The 19,144-nt window shown below is 42.2% G+C and overlaps 1 protein-coding gene across 1 annotated transcript in view; it reads right to left on the reverse strand.

Moving 5' to 3' along the window:
* Positions 1–19,144, reverse strand: part of LOC126146307 (chondroitin sulfate N-acetylgalactosaminyltransferase 2) — a 158,872-nt gene that overhangs the window by 78,442 nt on the left and 61,286 nt on the right. Inside the window, exons 4-5 of the mRNA XM_049915615.1 lie at positions 8,234–8,304; positions 7,941–8,119 (exon numbers count right to left, since the gene is read on the reverse strand). Of these exons, the coding sequence (XP_049771572.1) occupies positions 7,941–8,119; positions 8,234–8,304 (250 nt within the window). The remainder of the gene's footprint in view (positions 1–7,940; positions 8,120–8,233; positions 8,305–19,144) is intronic.

Genomic DNA, 19,144 nt, shown 5'->3' on the forward strand with positions numbered 1-19,144 from the left:
TTCCATGTTTCACTCTTGGGACGTAACCTCGGACAGGATTTCGAAACAGTGTGAAACAATACTCATCCGGCCGAATGACTTTCTTCCATTGCTCCATAGCCTAGGTTTTGTGGCTTCGACATCACGTTTTCCTATTATAGGCGTTAGTATAACTCATGTGTGATTTTGTAATTCCATCTCTCAATGCAACTTACTGAGCCCCCTTCGTGCTGTTTTGGTGCCGACATGGTTCGCCAGTGCGACATTCAGTTATGCAGTGACTTCTGCAGCTGTCGCCTTCGTATTTTGAGTCAAAATCCTCTTCAATTACTGTCTGTCACGGTCGCTCAAAACATTTAGTCCGCGATGTGACTCAGCGGATTATGTTTTTCCGCTTTCTCTGTATGCGACATAAACCTTCGATACAGTGCCTCTTGAAACACAAAACACTTCGGTTCTCTTGGTTACGAAAGTAGCCACCATACGAGTAGCAACATTTTTTCACCTCCGAATTCACTTAGCTCCTACATAATGCACTCACAGCTCCATGTAACGCTTTTCTGACCACTACTGACTCGCAACGCACCGAGCACATTGCATACCTGCCTTTCGTTGTCAAATACAGCAGTGCAATCCACAGGCTTGGCTACCATCTGTATTAATGTCCAAGAATGCATTTCTTGCGGTGTTTCAATATTTTTTATTTAATCCCTGTTCAATTAAATACGAGGGTTGGAGCTTAAATAGTGGCAACTATTTATTCACTTACGTAAGAGGGACCTTCCTCTGAGACCGATTGTTAGTGCTATCAATCCTCCTACGTATGAAATAGCAAGATATCTAGCAACTCGTTTACAACCATATATTGGAAAAACTGATATATAAAGGACTCACGTCATTTTATAGAGAAAATTGAAGGTTTAATTCTGACTCCTGAAGATATTTTAGTAAGTTTGATGTAGTATCTTTATTTACTATGAGTCCAGTTAACGAAGTTATGGATTTTATAACGGATATTTTTCCAGAAGATCTGACTGCTCTTTTCAGACATTGTCTTGCTTCCAGTCAGTTCCAGTGGAATAATGAATTTTATGAGCAACTTAATGGCGTAGCAATGGGTAACCATTGGGTCCTGCAGTAGCTAATTTCTACATGGAGAAATTCGAACAGTCAGCCTTGGAAACAGCAGATAAGAAACCATCTCGCTGGTGTCGGTATGTAGACGATACATTTGTGGTCTGGCCACGTGGTAGAGACGCCTTAGACGAATTTTTTGATTACCTTAATAATATAAATCCAAGAATCCAGTTCACCATGGAGAGAGAAAATGATAACAAAATACCGTTTTTGGATGTTTTAGTTATGAGACAGACAGATGGAAGATTGAAACAACGGATTTTTAGAAAAATAATGCACACAGACAGATACTTACACAAAAACTCTAACCACCATCCACAACAAAAGAGAGGTGTGATTAAATGTATCGTTGACAGAGCCAGACGGATTTGCACGCCGGAGTATCTAGACGTCGAATTAAAACATCTGAAGCATGCTTTTGAGAAAAATGGCTACTCAAAGAAAGAAGTAACAGAATTCTGCACCCAAACAACAAAAAGCCTAAGAACAAGCCCGAGAAACGATGGAAGAATACAGTCTCTCTCGCTTTTATAAAGAAAGTAACGGATCAGATTGGAAAGATTTTAAGTAAACATGATATTAGACCTGTTTTTAGACCAACGAAGAAAATTTGTCATGTTCTCCGGTCTGTAAAAGATAAACGCGCTCCTCTATCAGCCAGTGGCGTATATAAAATTCCGTGCACATGTGGTAAAGTTTATAGTGGAACAACGAAAAGAAGCGTAAATACACGGTTAAAAGAACACAGAAGCCTTTGCCGATTAGGAAAAACAGATAAATCGGCTGTAGCAGAACACGCTTTCAGTCATGAAATCATCAAGTAAAGTTTTCCGAAACAAAAATTTTATCTATGACGACGAACTATTACCCACGGCTTTGTAGAGAAGCAATTGAAATATATAAACATAGGGATAATTTTAATCGGAAAGAAGAGACCATGAAACTTAGTGATATTTTGACAGTAGCACTACAGTTTTATCCGTGACGAGATTACGATAGATAGTTAAGTTCTATCTTTGACAAAGATTATCTCTGCATATCACGTGTAACTCTGGTCACGCCCACTTTCTACGATACATAAGTCGCTCTCAGACGTCCGACCCGTCAGTCGGCAAGACTCACCGGAGGAGAAACACCCCTCTGAAGATGTCCAGCGCAGCTCTGGACGAAACGTTAGGAGCTGAAGAGTTTCATGGACCACGACCTTACATCCCGGAAGGTTTACCAGAAGATATTTATTCACAGCCGATACAAATGAGTTACATGTTTGCACCTGTCACTGTCCTTCAAAGTAGTCAGCAGCGTTGTGTAGAACCCGTTCCCAGCGATGTGGTAGGCGTATTTTACCGTTAACAGAGCCTCTTCCGTTGATGATGCTAATGGAGCAGTCTACTGCCTATCGAATCTCTGGAACAGTACTGAACCGAATGTCACGAAGCCAAAACTGAAACACCAGTCCAACGAATGGCGTCGTTATGGGTCGCCGCGAAAGTCGAAAGAGCGTCAGAGCTCCAATGTGGTGAAAGTTATGTACGACTGTGATGGTGTCATCCCAACACATTACGATCCTCCACGGCAGACCGTCAGTGCACAGTATTAGTGTTCGTTTCTGGAGCATCACCTGCGACCAGCTTTGCGAAAGAAGCGGCGACACTGTCTGCACAACCCACCCATCATTTTGCACGACAAAGCGCGGGCGCATACAGCGCAAGCTGTGGCTGCTGTCGATGGGACTGGGAAGTACTGTACCATCCACCATACTCCCCGGACTTAAGTCCTTGTGACTTTGATTTGATTCCGAAGATGAAGGAATCACTTCGTGGCATTCGCTACAGAACTGTTCCAGAGGTTCGACAGGCAGTAGACCGCTGCAATCGCACCATCAACAGGACGGGCTCTGCTAACGCTATACAACGCCTTCCACATCGCTGGCAACGGGTTTTACACAACCCTGATGACTAGTTAGAAGGACACTAACACGTGCAAACATGTAACTCTTTTGTATCGGTTGGGAAAAAATAAGTGTGACTATTTAAATTTCGACCCTCGTACATACATTACAGATGAGTCATAATGCATATTATGAATAGGTAAAACGCGGTTTATTGGAAACAAAGTATACATTCAGACGCAAAAACGGAATTTTTCTTATCTACATAAGCGAACGAGGTGGCGCAGAGCTTAGCAATCTGGATTCGCATTGGGCAGAACGACGTTTCGAATCCATGTACCATCACCCAGATTTAGGTGTTCCGTGATTTTTCATAAACCGCTCCAAGCAATGCCGGGAAGGTAATTATGAAAGGGCACGTCCGAATGCCTTGCCCATTCTTCCCTAATCCGAGCTTGTACCCAGTCCTTAGTGACCTCGTTGTGGACAGCACGTAAAACCGTAATCATCCTTCCTCCCTCTCTTTCTTATGTAAATGACAAATTTTCTTTTAAGAGCAACTGAGAAAGTTTATCTACCAACAGTAGCAAAAACGTTTTGCAAAGTATCAGACCCTCAAGAACGATAATACGCAGGTCGGGAAATCCATAGCTTTGGTAGCCGTGCTCGTCTTTTGAACTCTCAGCTCGCTGTTTCATACGCAACTGCAGGACCGGAGCTTCTCTTGAGGTTATCAGCGTAATACTTTGTTACGTTACCAGTGAATGCATTGAAAGAAGAACTTGGCGAAATCTATAGTTTTTAGACCAAGATCGCTGAAATCAGTGTCACCACCATAAAATTAGGTGAAACAAATACACTGACGTAACACACGTCGCACATAGAGGGTATTACAGTGTTCTGCTCTTCAACCGAGACAGTTTTCTTGGGTTATGGCTGGGCCGCGGCGGGGTTACTGGCGTCGCCTCGCGAATTCCTGGCGCCACAAGCTCGATCTGTCGTCTGATGTTTGAGGCCACAAAGATCTTTGCTCGAGGTTGTTGATGGGGACGGAGCGTGTGGTTGGGTGGCGAGTTGGGGAGTGGTAACGGAGCGAGGAGGTCCGCCCGGCGAGTAAGGGGAGCACCTGCGCAAGCGTCTTTGCCACGGAGTTCGGTGAGTTGTTGCTGGGCATGTTTGTGGGCCGATTTGAATCCGTGGCTGACTTCGAGTGCCGTCTTCGGTCACAGCCTGACCAGCCAGCTCTGGGACGCGGCGCACCGATGAGAGAGTGGAAGCCAGTTTCGCTGTGATAAATTCTTGACACCTTTTGGAACTGACAAGATTCAGCTTCAATTCGAGAACTTCAGATAAATTTTGGATTTTGGGGTCTTAGCTGATATTACTGCCCGCCAGCCTGTTTTCTACGAAGGTCACTCCAAAAGAAATGTACACTATTTTATTCTACATGTTTGAAAGTTTTACAATGTGTAGGTTGTAACGGAACATATTAAAGGCTTTACTTTACCGAAGTATGCGATACCCTCCAAATTCAACCAGTTTAACGAGTATTTATGATTATAGAAAAGTTATTGTGTATGTTAACAATGATTGCATAACATGTCTGCGTAAACAGTCAACCCATTAAATTATACTGAGTAACTGACCCACACAAAAGTTTATATCACTTGATCACTGATACAGCAAATGTCATCATGTAAAAACACTAAGTTCATCTAAAATAATTAATATGAAGTACGAAAAATAGTGGCCAACTTAGGCATTTTGGACCATTACAAGGTACATCCTTTAAGAACAATATTTTCATTTGTCCACATAATTTCAATCCCTCTCAACTGCGTTACGCCATCTTGGAACCAGCGCCTGTATACCCGCACGGTAAAATTCTGGACCAACCTGTTGGAGCCACTGTTTAGCAGCGTGCACAAAGGAGCCATCATCTTCAAACCTTGTTCCACGACGAGAGTCTTTCAGTTTCCCAGAGAGATGATCGTCACATGGAGCCAGGTCAGGACTGTAAGGCGGGTGTTTCAGTTATGTCCATCCGAGTTTTGTGACCGCTTCCATGGTTTTTTGACTGACATGTGGCCGTGCATTACCGTGCAACAGCAAAACATCCTGCTTTAGCCGATGTGGTCGAACACGACTCAGTCGAGCTTGAAGTTTCTTCAGTGTCGTCACATATGCATCAGAATTTTTGGTGGTTCCACTTGGCATGATGTCCACAAGCAAGAGCCCTTCGGAATCGAAAAACACCGTAGCCATAACTTTTCCAGCAGAAGGTGTGGTTTTGAATTTTTGTTTCTGGGGGAATTTGCATGAAGCCACTCCATTGATTGCCTCATCGTCTCTGATGAAAAATGATGGAGCCATGTTTCATCACCCGTCACAATTATTCCTAGAAATTCATCTCCACCATACTCGTACTGTTCCAAAAGTGCGCTGCATACCGTTTTTCTTGTTTCTGTCAAGATCCTGGGAACCCACCTGGCACAAACATTTTTTAACGCCAACACTTTCAGTGTTCTGCAGACACTTCCTTCCCCTATCCCAAGGTAGCGTGACAATTCGTTCACTGTGATGCGTCTGTCAGTAGTCACCAATTCGTTAACTCTCTGCACATTGTCTGGAGCGTGTGCAGTACGAGGCCTGCAGCTGCGAGGACAATCCTCAATACTGCCGTGCCCGCTTTCATCACGTAAGCTGCTTGCCCACCCACTAACTGTACTGCGATCGACAGCAGCATCTCCGTACACCTTTATCAACCTCTTGTGGATGTTTCCCACTGTCTCGTTTTCACAGCACAGGAATTCTATGACAACACGTTGCTTCTGACGAACGTCAAGTATAGCAGCCATCTTAAAGACATGCTGTGACGGCGCCACTCACGGGAACAGGTTGAACTAAGTTTGAAAACAAGCGCGAAGGATGTACCTACACATTGTAAAACTTTCACACATGCAGAATGAAAACCGTATTTTTACAAAAATAGTGTGAATTTCTTTTGGAGTGACCCTCGTATTTGATCTTTACGTAACTAAAGCTGTTATTACAGAAGGTGTGCCTGTTTTCTGTTTAGTCATTTTTCTTAACTCAAACTGTTATTATTGAAGGCCTGTCTGTATGCATTTGGTAATTTTGCGTAACTGAAGCTTTTCTTTAATAACAGCTTCAGTTAAGCCACGCCAAAACATGCCCCATTCTCATCAACAAATTCAGAGGGAGATCTCGCGACAGATGGGACAAGTTGCGCCACGAATTCCGAAATGCGACGCCAGCAACCCCGCCACGGCTCAGTGGCATCACTCTTAGAGCATCAAGGGAGGTGTGAATCATAATGACGACGACTTCAGACTTTGTAGGTAAAGTTAAGCTGAAACCCGTCTACACACATGGTTTAGTGACAAAAATGGGCGTCGTTCATAGAGTACTGACTTTTTGCCTGGACACGAATAATGTTTTGTACATATTGATGAAATCAGTTTAACTTGGTAACATAAGTGCTAAAAAATAGGATATAAATTTGTTTGACAATATTATTAAAATAAAAATAGGATAGATCCTTACATTCACACATATTAATAGTCAGAAATGGATATGAGGGATATTGCTGTGGAATCAAGTTTTCTGTAAGCTTTGACTTTTGGAAGTGATCAGTGTTCTCTTATTGAAGTTTTAATTAAACATTTTTACCTGACGTAGGTAGCATTTCCACCAGGAGTTCTACTGAAGCAAGACGTGAAGTGCGTTTTTTGTCCACCGTCTAAAATTGGGGGCCCTCTAACGATCCGTAAGGAAAGGTAAAGGACAAAGGAATCTGATGTTCGTTATTCAGTTGTAGTAATTTTCATAAACTACAATTTTGCATTTCGTATTTTTCTAATAGAACAAATTCAGATTTTTATAAAATCGAAAAAGTGACATAACTCAAAGAAATAATTAAAATTTGCCTGATAACACCACCTCACATTCGACGAGATCGGAATTGAATGTCCATATTACTGTTGTTTGTGGCACAACTTGACCAGAAGAAGGGATCGGTTGGTAGGACATGTTCTGAGGCACCAAGCGATCACCAATTTAGTATTGAAGGGCAGCGTGGAGGGTAAAAATCGTAGAGGGAGACCAAGAGATGAATACACTAAGCAGATTCAGAAGGATGTAGGCTGCAGTAGATACTGGGAGATGAAGAAGCTTGCAGGATAGAGTAGCATGGAGAGCTGCATCAAACCAGTCTCAGGACTGAAGACCACAACAACAACAACATTACTGTTGTGTAGACTATAGTGGAATCTACTGGCAAAATAACTTGCTTGAAATTTAGAGGACGCTTATACCATTTCATTATAAATTTTGTAAAGTCTTTTAAGTCAATTTTTATCTAGTAACTGTATCTTTTAGTTCTGTCACTGTTCTTGCTGGGGTGCGATGTGGGAATGACTGCTAAGAAAAAGGGTCAACCTGACTGAAACGTATTAGAACATCAGCGAATAACTTCCGTGGTTAAAAAATGCTATTTATTGGCTTGAGTTGCCACAGTATCTGTACAGGTGGAGCTCGCACTACAGGTTCAGCCAAAGGACCTCTGGCTACTGTACGCGGCCCTGTTGTGCGTGTGTGTGTGTCACTGAATGTCGTAGTCTTCCGCGGAGAACTACAGGATGTTTTAATGCTGTCCCACGGGCCAAGGCAAAGGCGCACCCAGGTAGGCGCCGTATTGCTAGTGTTTAGCGCATGCCCGAACTGCTCGGTCCCCCCTGCCCTCGTGCACTCGGCCACTCGCTTGTGTACAGCACGAGCTGTCCGTGTGACAGCCAGTGCCACAGCTGTTTGCCCCCCCCCCCCCCCGTGTTGACCCGTGCCCGCGGGCGCCCGACTGCCCGAAGCCGGGCGTTCGGGCTGGAACGGCCTGTGGTATTCAGCTACTGCCTACCTTCTTTCCCGGCCGGGCGTTCCAGCGGCAGCGGTCGAGGAACCGGGCGCTGAAGACGACGTCGACGTCGCACATGAAGAGCAGCGCGTCGCGGCGGCCGGGGGCGGCGCGCTCGGCGGCCACGCGCAGCCCGCGGCCGCGGGAGAAGGACTCGTTGAGCGCCAGCAGCCGCAGCGGCTCCTCGCCGTGCTGGGGGCGGCGGTGCGGGGGTGGCGGCGGCGGCGCGCCGGTGCCGGCGGAGGCGGACGCGGACGCGGGGGCGGAGGGGGAGCGCGCCGCCAGCGACAGCGAGAGCGCGCGGGACATGGCGGCGCGCGCCTCCGCCAGGCCCTCCTCGCCGAAGTACACCACCGTCAGCTGCACCCTGGACACCGCACGGCAGCGCGAGGCTGGTGATTCGTCTCTACTCAAAGTACCAGAGGCGTACAGTAACTAAAGCAACACATTTCTTTCTCACAGCAGGTTGGTTTTATTCAGGATTTCTCTGCACCAGGGGTGCCCAACGAAATTTTCTCGAGGACCACCTCGTCGAGCATGATTTGTACCTTGTCATATCACCGTAGCAAGTACCTAAAAAAGCCAAATTAAGAGTCTTTTTATACGTTTCCTATTTTTGGTACTTAAAGAAAACATTGACGTATTCATTACTGAAAAAAATATTGAACTTACAACTTTTTCAATTTAGCCATCATTGTTGTTGTTAAATTTTTGATTATTGCTCAAAATCTTTGTCTTCAAATCTGGGTGCTTAGTATAACAAACTCCTTAAAAAAATAAAAATTGAGTATGAACTCTTTCATGTGTACTATACTTGAGATTGCACTGAGTATACATGTGTGAAAAATAAGAAAACACTAATTTCATACGAGGTATTATTTATTTGAAAAAAAAAATACAGTTACAACAGAGTACTCTATCAGTATACAGTTTTAATTTTGATTTCTTAATGAGATGAGTTCAATCTGACCTTTGAGTCCATATTGAGAAATATATTTAATATATTTTTTACTCTAATAGCATCTTGCGCACCCCTCTGGCATAGCTTGCGGATCCCTGGGGGTCCTCGGACCACCTGTTGGGAACCACTGCTGTACACCATGTATTTCCCCACCCTTTTAGATATCTCCGTTCAATGCGATGGACCCACGCCATCTTACTGGGACGGCCTGTATGCCCGATGGTACAACTCTAGTGGTCGACGTCGGAGCCAACGCATCGCTGCATCAATAGCCTCCCCAATATCCACGTACTGGTTCCCGTGGAATGCATCATTGGGCCAGACGGACGGAAGTTGGTAGGTGCGAGATTCAGGGTGGATGACGAAGAACAGTCCCAACACGTTTTGTGAGCTCCTGAAGGGTGTGGTGCACAGACTTTTGTCAAGGCTTGCGCTGTCGTGGATATGGAGAAGTTCGTTTGCATTTTTTGTGGCGACCAACGCAATCATTTCGTTTCTTTAATTTTCCTGAGGGTAGTAAAATACAAGTCATCGTTGCACCATGAGGGAGGGCATCAGACAGAATAACCCCTTCAGAGTCCCAGAAGACGGTAGCCATGACTTTACCGGCTCTGGTCTTTTTCTTAGCAGAAGATGTAGTATGGCGCCAATCCATGAATTGCCGTTTTGTTTCCGGTTCGAAATGATGAACCCTTGTTCCATCACCTGTCACAGTGTTCGCCAAAAATTTTTCACAGTAAGCCTCGTAATGCTCAAACAGATCCCCCACAGATGGTCGTCTGTTAGGCAATGACCAACCCATCGGGCACAAATCTTTGAGTACAGCAACTGGAGGAAGAATATGTCAGCTCTACCAACAAAGACGTCCGGTTATGCAGCGAGGAGATTGATTGTGATACGTTGATCACCTCCAACGAGAGAGTCCCCACGTTACGACATTGCAGCTGTGTGCGGTCGGCCTGCACGCGGGACATTTCGCGGCGTCAGACGCCTCACGCAATGAATCACCGTGCTTTTTTTTCCATTGCCAGGTCCCCGAACACATTCTGCAAGCGCCCGTGAATTTATGCGATGATTTAGTTTTCCGCCAGAAAAAGCTCAGGAACAGCTCTCTGTCTGGAACGCATCTCTGTAATAATTGCTACATATAGCGCCACTGCCTGTCGGAAAGTCATGAAACTAGAGGGGCTCAAGTGAGAATACTCCACGATGTCTCACAACAAATTCCGCAATTTTTCAACAGAAGCTGACCGAGACAAAAGTGCATTACTTACTGAACGCCCCGCGTTCGTCTCCATCAGCTGCTGCTTGCACAGTGTGCACACAGGTCAGTTCAGCCAAGGGGATCGTCTCCATTGTCAGTTGCACCTCAACCATGGTGTCAGGTCCACCGTACACAATGCACATTAAAGATTACTGGACTGTATCCCTCTGAAGTATACCACTTGCATTGGAAACGTGCAAGGTGGATATCCTACATTCTCGGCTTATTTGTTGCGTCAATCCACGGAAAATCTCTGTCCACAGAAACTTCCATCGTCTTCGTCAGAAGCAACTGCCTGTCACTTCTACATCTTCATCCATACTCGGTAAGCCACCTGACGGTGTGTGGCGGAGGGTACCTTGAGTACCTCTATCGGTTCTCCCTTCTGTTCCGGTCTCGTATTGTTCGTGGGAAGAAAGATTGTCGGTATGCCTGTGTGTGGGCTCTAATTTCTCTGGTTTTACCCTCATGGTCTCTTTGAAGATACACGTTGACTTTGGATATTGTGTAACAGACACAGTCCCTTTGACCGTTCAGAGACGTCACTAAACCCACCCAAAGATGTAAACAACCAAGCATGAGCAACGCCTATTACACGGAGTCGGTCCGACAGCCGATCAGTTCCAGTCATTCCACCAGGAAGGAGATGGAGGTACACGGCCCGCATTGTCTGTAGTTCAACCACCCCTAGACGCTGAATACCGTGGTTCGACTGCGTCTACATTATTACTTTGTGCCAGGGAGCGCTCTCAACAAGGAAAGTGTCCAGGCGTCTGGGAGAACCAAAGTGATGTTGTTCGGACATGAGGGAGATACAGAGAGACAGGAACTGTCCATGACATGCCTCGCTCAGGCCACCCGAGGGCTACTACTGCAGTGGATGACCGCTACCTACGGATTATGGTTCGGAGGAACAATGCCAGCAACGCCACCATGTTGAACAATGATTTTCGTGCAACGACAGGACGTCGTATTACGACTCAAACTGTGCGCAATAGGCCGCATCATGCAAAACTTCACTCATGATGTCCGTGGTGAGGTCCATCTTTGCAATCACGACACTACGCAGCGCTATGCAGATGGGCCCAACAGCATGCCGAAAGGACCGCTCAGAATTGGCATCACGTTCTCTTCACCGAAGAGTGTCGCATATGCCTTCAATCAGACAATCGTCGGAGACGTGCTGGGAAGCAACCCGGTCAGTCTGAACGCCTTAGACACACTGTTGAGCGAGTGCAGCAAGGTGGAGGTTCCCTGCTGTTTTGGAGTGGCATTATGTGGGGCCGACGTACGCCGCTGGTGGTCATGGAAGGCACCGTAACGGCTGTACGATACGTGAATGCCATCCTCCGACTGATAATGCAACCATATCGGCAGAATATTGGCGAAGCATTCGTCTTGATGGACGACAATTCGCGCCCTCATCGTGCATATCTTGTGAATGACTTCGTTCAGGATAATGACATCGCGACTGGAGTGGCCAGCATGTTCTCCAGACATGAAGCCTATCGAACATGCCTGGGATAGATTCAAAAGGGCTGTTTATGGAAGACGTGGCCCACCAACCACTTTGAGGGATCTACGACGAATCGATGATGTGGAGTGAGACAATCGGGACCAACAGTGGCTTGATGAACTTGTGGATAGTATGCCAGGACAAGCACAGTCATGCATCAATGCAAGAGGACGTGCTACTGTGTATTACAGGTACTGGTGTGTATAGAATTCTGGACCACCACCTGTGAAGGTCTCGCTGTATGGTGTTCCAAGATGGCCGCCGAGTAAGTGACGCCAGAAACCATTTCCAGAAAGTTAAGTGATTTAGACAGGAATATAATTTAGTTTAACGCTGACAACAAATTAAATACATGCATTAGTGTATCATTTAGTCTTGCCGTTAAAGGTTTGACTTTTCTTTGCGTATTTTTTCAGAAAACACGAAAAGATCGTAACTTCGCGAAGTCGCGCTTAGGCTTAAATTCTGTAAACGTGTTTGTTTCTTGTTTCACAGTAATTTAACTAATTTCTCGGTAACAAATAAGTAAACTACCGTAAATAGCGTATAACTTCATTGTTTTAATACAGATTTCAGAAAAACAGCGTAACTCTATATCAGAAACTTGCTTATATACATTTGTTTATAGGCCTAATTCTCGTAACGTTTTTGGAGAATCAAAGTTAAAGTATCTCGTTTAGTTGTCCTTTTTTTCATTCCATCAAGTGAAATATAAAATAAATAGCGTATACCTTCATTGTTTTAATACAGATCTCAGAAAAACAGCGGAATTTTAAATCAGAAACTTGCTTATATACATTTGTGAATAGGCTTAATTCTTGTAACTTCTTTTTTGATTTTCGGTAATTTAATTGATTTATTCTAGCTAAAGTATTATTTTTGCCATGAGTGAGAAGTGCCTGACTTGCCGTAGAATTGTTAGTTCCGGGATTTGGTGTGATGGATGCAGTAGTTTTTTTCACTGGGGGGACTGCAGTGGCGTGGGTGTCGGGAAAGTGGATCAGGCTCATCAGTGGTTATGTAGAATTTGCAGCAGAGATAGGAAGATAGTGGAACAGGAGGGGAAAATTGCTGCCCTTCAGGCTGAGCTAGATCAGGCTAGGGAAGATCTGGACAGGTTAAGGAGGGAGAAGGGCAAAGAGAGGTGGGAAGTGGCAACAGGTAGTAGAAGGAACAGGCCTACAACTAAGTCTGACAGTTTTGTGGTGAATGTCAAAAATAAGTTTGACCTGTTGCTTCAGTTAGAAACTGATGAGTCTCAAGCAGAGGTAGATGTAGACAGGACACAACAAACTTTCAATAGGAAATTGAAAAAGAATGTAGGAAAGCCATCAAAAAGGAAGAAAGTTTTGTTGTTAGGTAGTTCTCATGCTAGAGGTGTAGGCCAACTTCTGCAGGAGGAATTAGGACCAGAATACCAGGTCACAAATGTTTTCAAACCAAGTGCTAGTCTGGATCAGGTGACAGAGGATTTAGGTTCACTCTGTAAAGGATTTACCAGGGAAGACACCGTGGTTATTGTGGGAGGGCCAGGGAACGGCATCGACAGAGATCCTGGGTACAGTATAGAGTGTGACCTGGTAAAGATTGCGTCGGCATCGAGAAACACCAATGTTGAATTTGTATCTGTCCTGAGACGCCATGACCGGCCTCATTTGAACTCTTCTGTTGGGAGAGTTAATTTGGAGTTGGAACGGCTGCTTGGGTCGGTTGCGGGGGCTCATATTGGTGTGGTTCCTGTTGATTCTCTCAGTAGGTGGGACTATACCAGGCACGGCCTACATCTCAACAGGAAAGGGAAGGGGAAACTGGCTGGGGTAATAGCAGGAAATTTAAGGGGGGGAGGCACTGCCATGAATGGTAAAATACCAGTGGTTACAGGTGTTGGAGCAGCACCTTTTTTAGGATAGGTAAGACAGAAAGATGTCAAGTTCTACGAGAGGTCAGGATTGAAACAAATCTTCAGTTTAGGAAAGAAAAACAGCACAATTCTAGCACATTGGATCACCAATCACAGCTGTCAATTATAAATTTTCACCAATCACCAGAAATTTTATCTCCACCAAGTTGTATCTCAGTCCTAGGTAATTGCATTGATGAATTAAAGTCACCCAACCCAGTTGACATAATCTGCCTCTCTGAACACCATGTGACCACTGGTATAGCAACTAGGCCTAAGCACAATGAGAAACTCAGACAGGAGAGTACTGCAAATGTTAGAATAAGGAAAGGTTCTCATAAAAGTATAATTAAAAATAATGTAAGTATATTTCATCAAAATATTGGGAGTTTAAAGAATAAAATAGATGAGCTTCTGGTTTGTTTAGAAGATTTAGAAGCTGAGGATGAAATAGATATACTACACCTGTCTGAGCATCACATTGTTACTGATATGGATAAGGTAAATGTAAGTGGATATAAGCTCTCTGCACATGTAATGAGAGAAAATATGGAGAAAGGAGGAGTTGCCATATATGTCAAAAGTTATCATTGTGCAAAAAGTATAGAAACAAAAAAGTTTTGTGTAGAGAAACATATAGAAGCATGTGCCTGTGAGCTTAATTTAAATAAAGGCACATTTATAATTGTAACTGTATATAGGTCCCCATCAGGAAATTTTCATCTATTTCTGAAAAATTTGGACTCCTTGTTGTGCTATCTGTCAGACAGGGGGAAGCAAATTATTATTTGTGGGGACTTCAATGTAGATTCTATGAAAGAGGGTAATAGGAAAAATGACCTTGAAGTATTACTCGGTTCTTTCAATTTGACACCCGTTATTGATTTTCCTACTCGGGTGGTAAAGGGTAGCAGCTCACTGATAGATAACTTCTTTATAGACCAAGATAAGTTTAACCAGATAAATGCTCAGCCTGTTGAGAATGGTCTTTCTGATCATGGTGCACAGCTAGTTACAATATATGACATAGCTCCATTCAGCAATATGAAACAGTCCTCCAAAGTAGTACGTTCAGTCAACGATTTAACAATTGCAAATTTCAGGGAAAGCCTACAGCAGTTAGACTGGGATGAGGTGTACCGTGAACCTGAAGCCAATTTAAAATATAATTTATTTCATGACATTTTTGTAAATGCATTTGAAAACTGCTTCCCCAAGAAAATAGTTAAATATACTCGTAAGAAACCTTATAACAAACCATGGCTTACTAAGGGTATAAAAATATCTTGTAACCGGAAAAGGGAAATGTATCTGACAGCAAGAAAGAGTAGTGACCCAGAAACTATCAAACATTATAAAAACTACTGTGTTATATTAAGAAAAGTTATTAAAAAATCCAGAAGTATGTGTATCATGTCTGAAATCAACAACTCTGATAATAAAATTAAAACAATTTGGAATATTATTAAAAGAGAAACAGGTCAACCAAGAGCACAGGAAGACAGTATTACCATCAAATTGAATGAAAACTTTACGAACAAAAAGTCAGAAGTTGAAAATATTTTTAATAATCATTTTCTAAATGTTGTGGATATAGTAGGATCCAGGTGTTCATTAGAAGATGCTAGGCTGTTAATGGAAGAGGCCATACCTATGAAATTTGATACAATTGAAATCTCACCCACTTCTCCCTCTGAAATTAGGAAAATAATAAACTTGCTTAAAAGCAAAAACTCACATGGAACTGATGGCATTTCCAGCAAAATACTAAAAGCTTGTTCTCAACAGATAAGTAAGATTCTCAGCCACCTGTGTAATAGCTCTCTGGAACAGGGCATTTTCCCTGATAGACTGAAATATGCTATTGTTATACCTTTGCATAAAAAGGGGGACAGATCTGATGTCAACAATTACCATCCAATCTCCCTTCTAACAGCTTTATCCAAAATTTTTGAGAAAGTAATGTATTCAAGAGTAGCTTCACATATCTGTAACAATGAAGTACTAACAAAATGTCAGTTTGGTTTCCAGAAAGGTTTTTCAACAGAAAATGCCATATATGCTTTCACCAATCAAATTTTGAATGATCTGAATAACCGAACACCACCCATTGGGATTTTTTGTGATCTCTCAAAGGCTTTTGATTGTGTAAATCATGAAATTCTGCTAGACAAGCTCACGTATTGTGGCATGAGTGGGACAGTGCACAAATGGTTTAATTCGTACCTAACTGGAAGAGTGCAGAAAGTTGAAATAAGTAGTTCTCATAATATGCAAAGATCAGCACATTCCTCAAACTGGGGAACTATCAAGAATGGGGTTCCACAAGGGTCAGTCTTGGGTCCTTTGTTGTTCTTAATATATATTAATGACTTGCCATTCTATATTCATGAAGAGGCAAAGTTAGTTCTCTTTGCTGATGATACAAGTATAGTAATCACACCTGACAAACAAGAATTAACTGATGAAATTGTCAATACCGTCTTTCAGAAAATTACTAAGTGGTTCCTTGTAAACGGACTCTCACTGAATTTTGATAAGACACAGTACATACAGTTCCGTACAGTGAATGATATGATGCCATTAATAAATATAGACCTTAATCAGAAGCATATAGCTAAGGTAGAATATTCCAAATTTTTAGGTGTGTCCATTGATGAGAGATTAAATTGGAAGAAACACATTGATGATCTGCTGAAACGTTTGAGTTCAGCTACTTATGCAATAAGGGTCATTGCTAATTTTGGTGATAAACATCTTAGTAAATTAGCTTACTACGCCTATTTTCACTCGTTGCTTTCATATGGCATCATATTTTGGGGTAATTCATCACTGAGGAATAAAAATATTTATTACACAAAAGCGTGTAATCAGAATAATAGCTGGAGTCCACCCAAGATCATCCTGCAGACATTTATTTAAGGATCTAGGGATATTCACAGTAGCTTCTCAGTATATATACTCTCTTATGAAATTTGTTATTAACAACCAAACCCAATTCAAAAGTAATAGCAGTGTGCATAACTACAATACTAGGAGAAAGGATGATCTTCACTATTCAAGATTAAATCTAACTTTGGCACAGAAAGGGGTGAATTATACTGGCACTAAAGTCTTTGGTCACTTACCAAATAGTATCAAAAGTCTGACAGATAACCAACAAGTATTTAAGAAGAAATTAAAAGAATTTCTGAATGACAACTCCTTCTACTCCATAGAGGAATTTTTAGATATAAATTTAAAAAAAAATAAAAAAAATAAAAAAATAAAAAAAATAAAAATAAAAAACACAAAAAAATGAAAGAGTTGTTATATTAACTTAATTATGTTATTAAATTAACTTAATTATATCATGTATTGGAAAATTTGACTCGTTCCACATCATTAGGAAATATCGTATTCATGATCCATGGAACTAGTATTAATCTAATCTAATCTAATCTAACAACATGCAATGTGTTGTTTTCATGAGCAATAAAAAGGATGAAAGTGATATTTATGTTGATCTCTATTTCAATTTTCTGTATGGGTTCTGGAACTCACGGAACCGAGGTGATGCAAAACCTTTCTTGATATGCGTGCTTTTAAAAGAGCTTTGTCGCTCTTCTCTTGGTAGGCTGTTTTTCTTGTTCGTGAGAGTCCACTGTGGTACACTGTTTGTTTTATACATTTTTTGAAGAATGACTCTTGTAATTCGAATGTCGTGTTTTATCCGTTTTACATATGGAAACACTAATTTCTCACTAATCTGGGTATTTTATGTCTCTTTATTTAAGTACTGAGATAAAAATTTTTGTCTGAAATATCGCCAATGTAAGATCTTGTCAGTTATAGCAAGGTTCTGTTTTCTAATTCTTTTCAGATCTGAAGACGGTACATGTTTTCAACGAAAGCTAGTTGCCTAATTATTGTTATATAGATACGACCTAGACAGTTAAAAGTTTTTAAATATGGTGTTACAAAAAGGTACTGCTAAACTTTCAGGAAACATTCCTTACACACAAATAAGGAAAAGATGTTATGTGGACATGTGTCCGGAAACGCTTAATTTCCATGTTAGAGCTCATTTTAGTTTCGTCAGTATGTACTGTACTTCCTTGATTCATCGCCATGATTTCATATGGGATACTCTACCTGTGCTGCTAGAACATGTGCCTTTACAAGTACGACACAACATGTGATTCATGCACGATGGAGCTCCTGCACATTTCTGTCGAAGTGTTCCTACGCTTCTCAACAACAGATTCGGTGACCGATGGATTGGTAGAGGCGGACCAATTCCATGGCCTCCACGCTCTGCTGACCTCAACCCCCTTGACTTTCATTTATGGGGGCATTTGAAAGCTCTTGCCTACGCAACCCCGGTACCAAATGTAGATACTTTTCGTGCTCGTATTGTGGACGGCTGTGATACAATACGCCATTCTCCAGGGCTGCATCAGCGCATCAGGGATTCCATGCGACGGAGGGTGGATGCATGTATCCTCGCTAACGGAGGACATTTTGAACATTTCCTGTAACAAAGTGTTTGAAGCCACGCTGGTACGTTCTGTTGCTGTGTGTTTCCATTGCATGAATAATATGATTTGAAGAGAAGTAATAAAATAAGCTCTAACATGGAAAGTAAGCGTTTCCAGACACATGTCCACATAACATATTTTCTTTCTTTGTGTGTGAGGAATGTTTCCTGAAAGTTTGGCCGTACCTTTTTGTAACGCCTTGTGTATGCATAACATTTCACTTTTACATCACTTCTCTCGATCCTCACAATGACGGGAAGTAATTTTAAAATCACGTCTGTCATATGCTAATGACACACTTTCTAATGCAATCTTATTCATTTTATTGGCTGAGGTACTTAAATATTATTTAATAAATGTCAACATTCATTAATATTTAGTTATTAGCCCATCAGAGGATTATCTTCTGTAGACAGGGCCCTCATCATGTATATTCATGAATGATGTGGTTTTCGCAGTAGTGCACATATTTAGTATGGAATGAGATCTTTTTGTTTTACTTTATATTATTTTTTACTTAATATATACAACTCCTCTTTCAAATATTAAACTTGTCTCGTAGATGTGAAGTTGACCTGTGAGTTCGAAACACATAATTTAGTATTTTAAGTGACATAACACTGCAGGGGTTATATGGCAGACGAAGCAGTAGCGTGAGCCTTAATTGTAGCTGAGAACATTTAGTCATTTAATGTTTCCTCTGACTAAAAGCAGATATAAGAGAAGGAGGAATGCTGCAGGTTTTGTCATTGCTCTCAGTCCTGTAAGGTGGGGACGAATGTTGACACTACTTGGGGTTTTGAATTTAATGCTGGCTTGTGGAAGAATTTGTGGTAGCTTTGTCTAAGGCAGGTATCACACATCTCTGGCAAGGATTTATGGCACATTTGTAGAGGGAATAAAGGTGAATATAACAAATGAAAGTATAATAGTGATAAACTATAGTGATGAGCCAAAACTTTAAGACGAACCGCACAGTAGCAGATTGGTCCACCTGTGGAACGTAATACAGCAGAGATTCTGCATGGAATTGGACAAGTCCTTGG

Source organism: Schistocerca cancellata, chromosome 1 (genome assembly GCF_023864275.1).
Source record: "Schistocerca cancellata isolate TAMUIC-IGC-003103 chromosome 1, iqSchCanc2.1, whole genome shotgun sequence".
Lineage (NCBI taxonomy): Eukaryota > Metazoa > Arthropoda > Insecta > Orthoptera > Acrididae > Schistocerca > Schistocerca cancellata.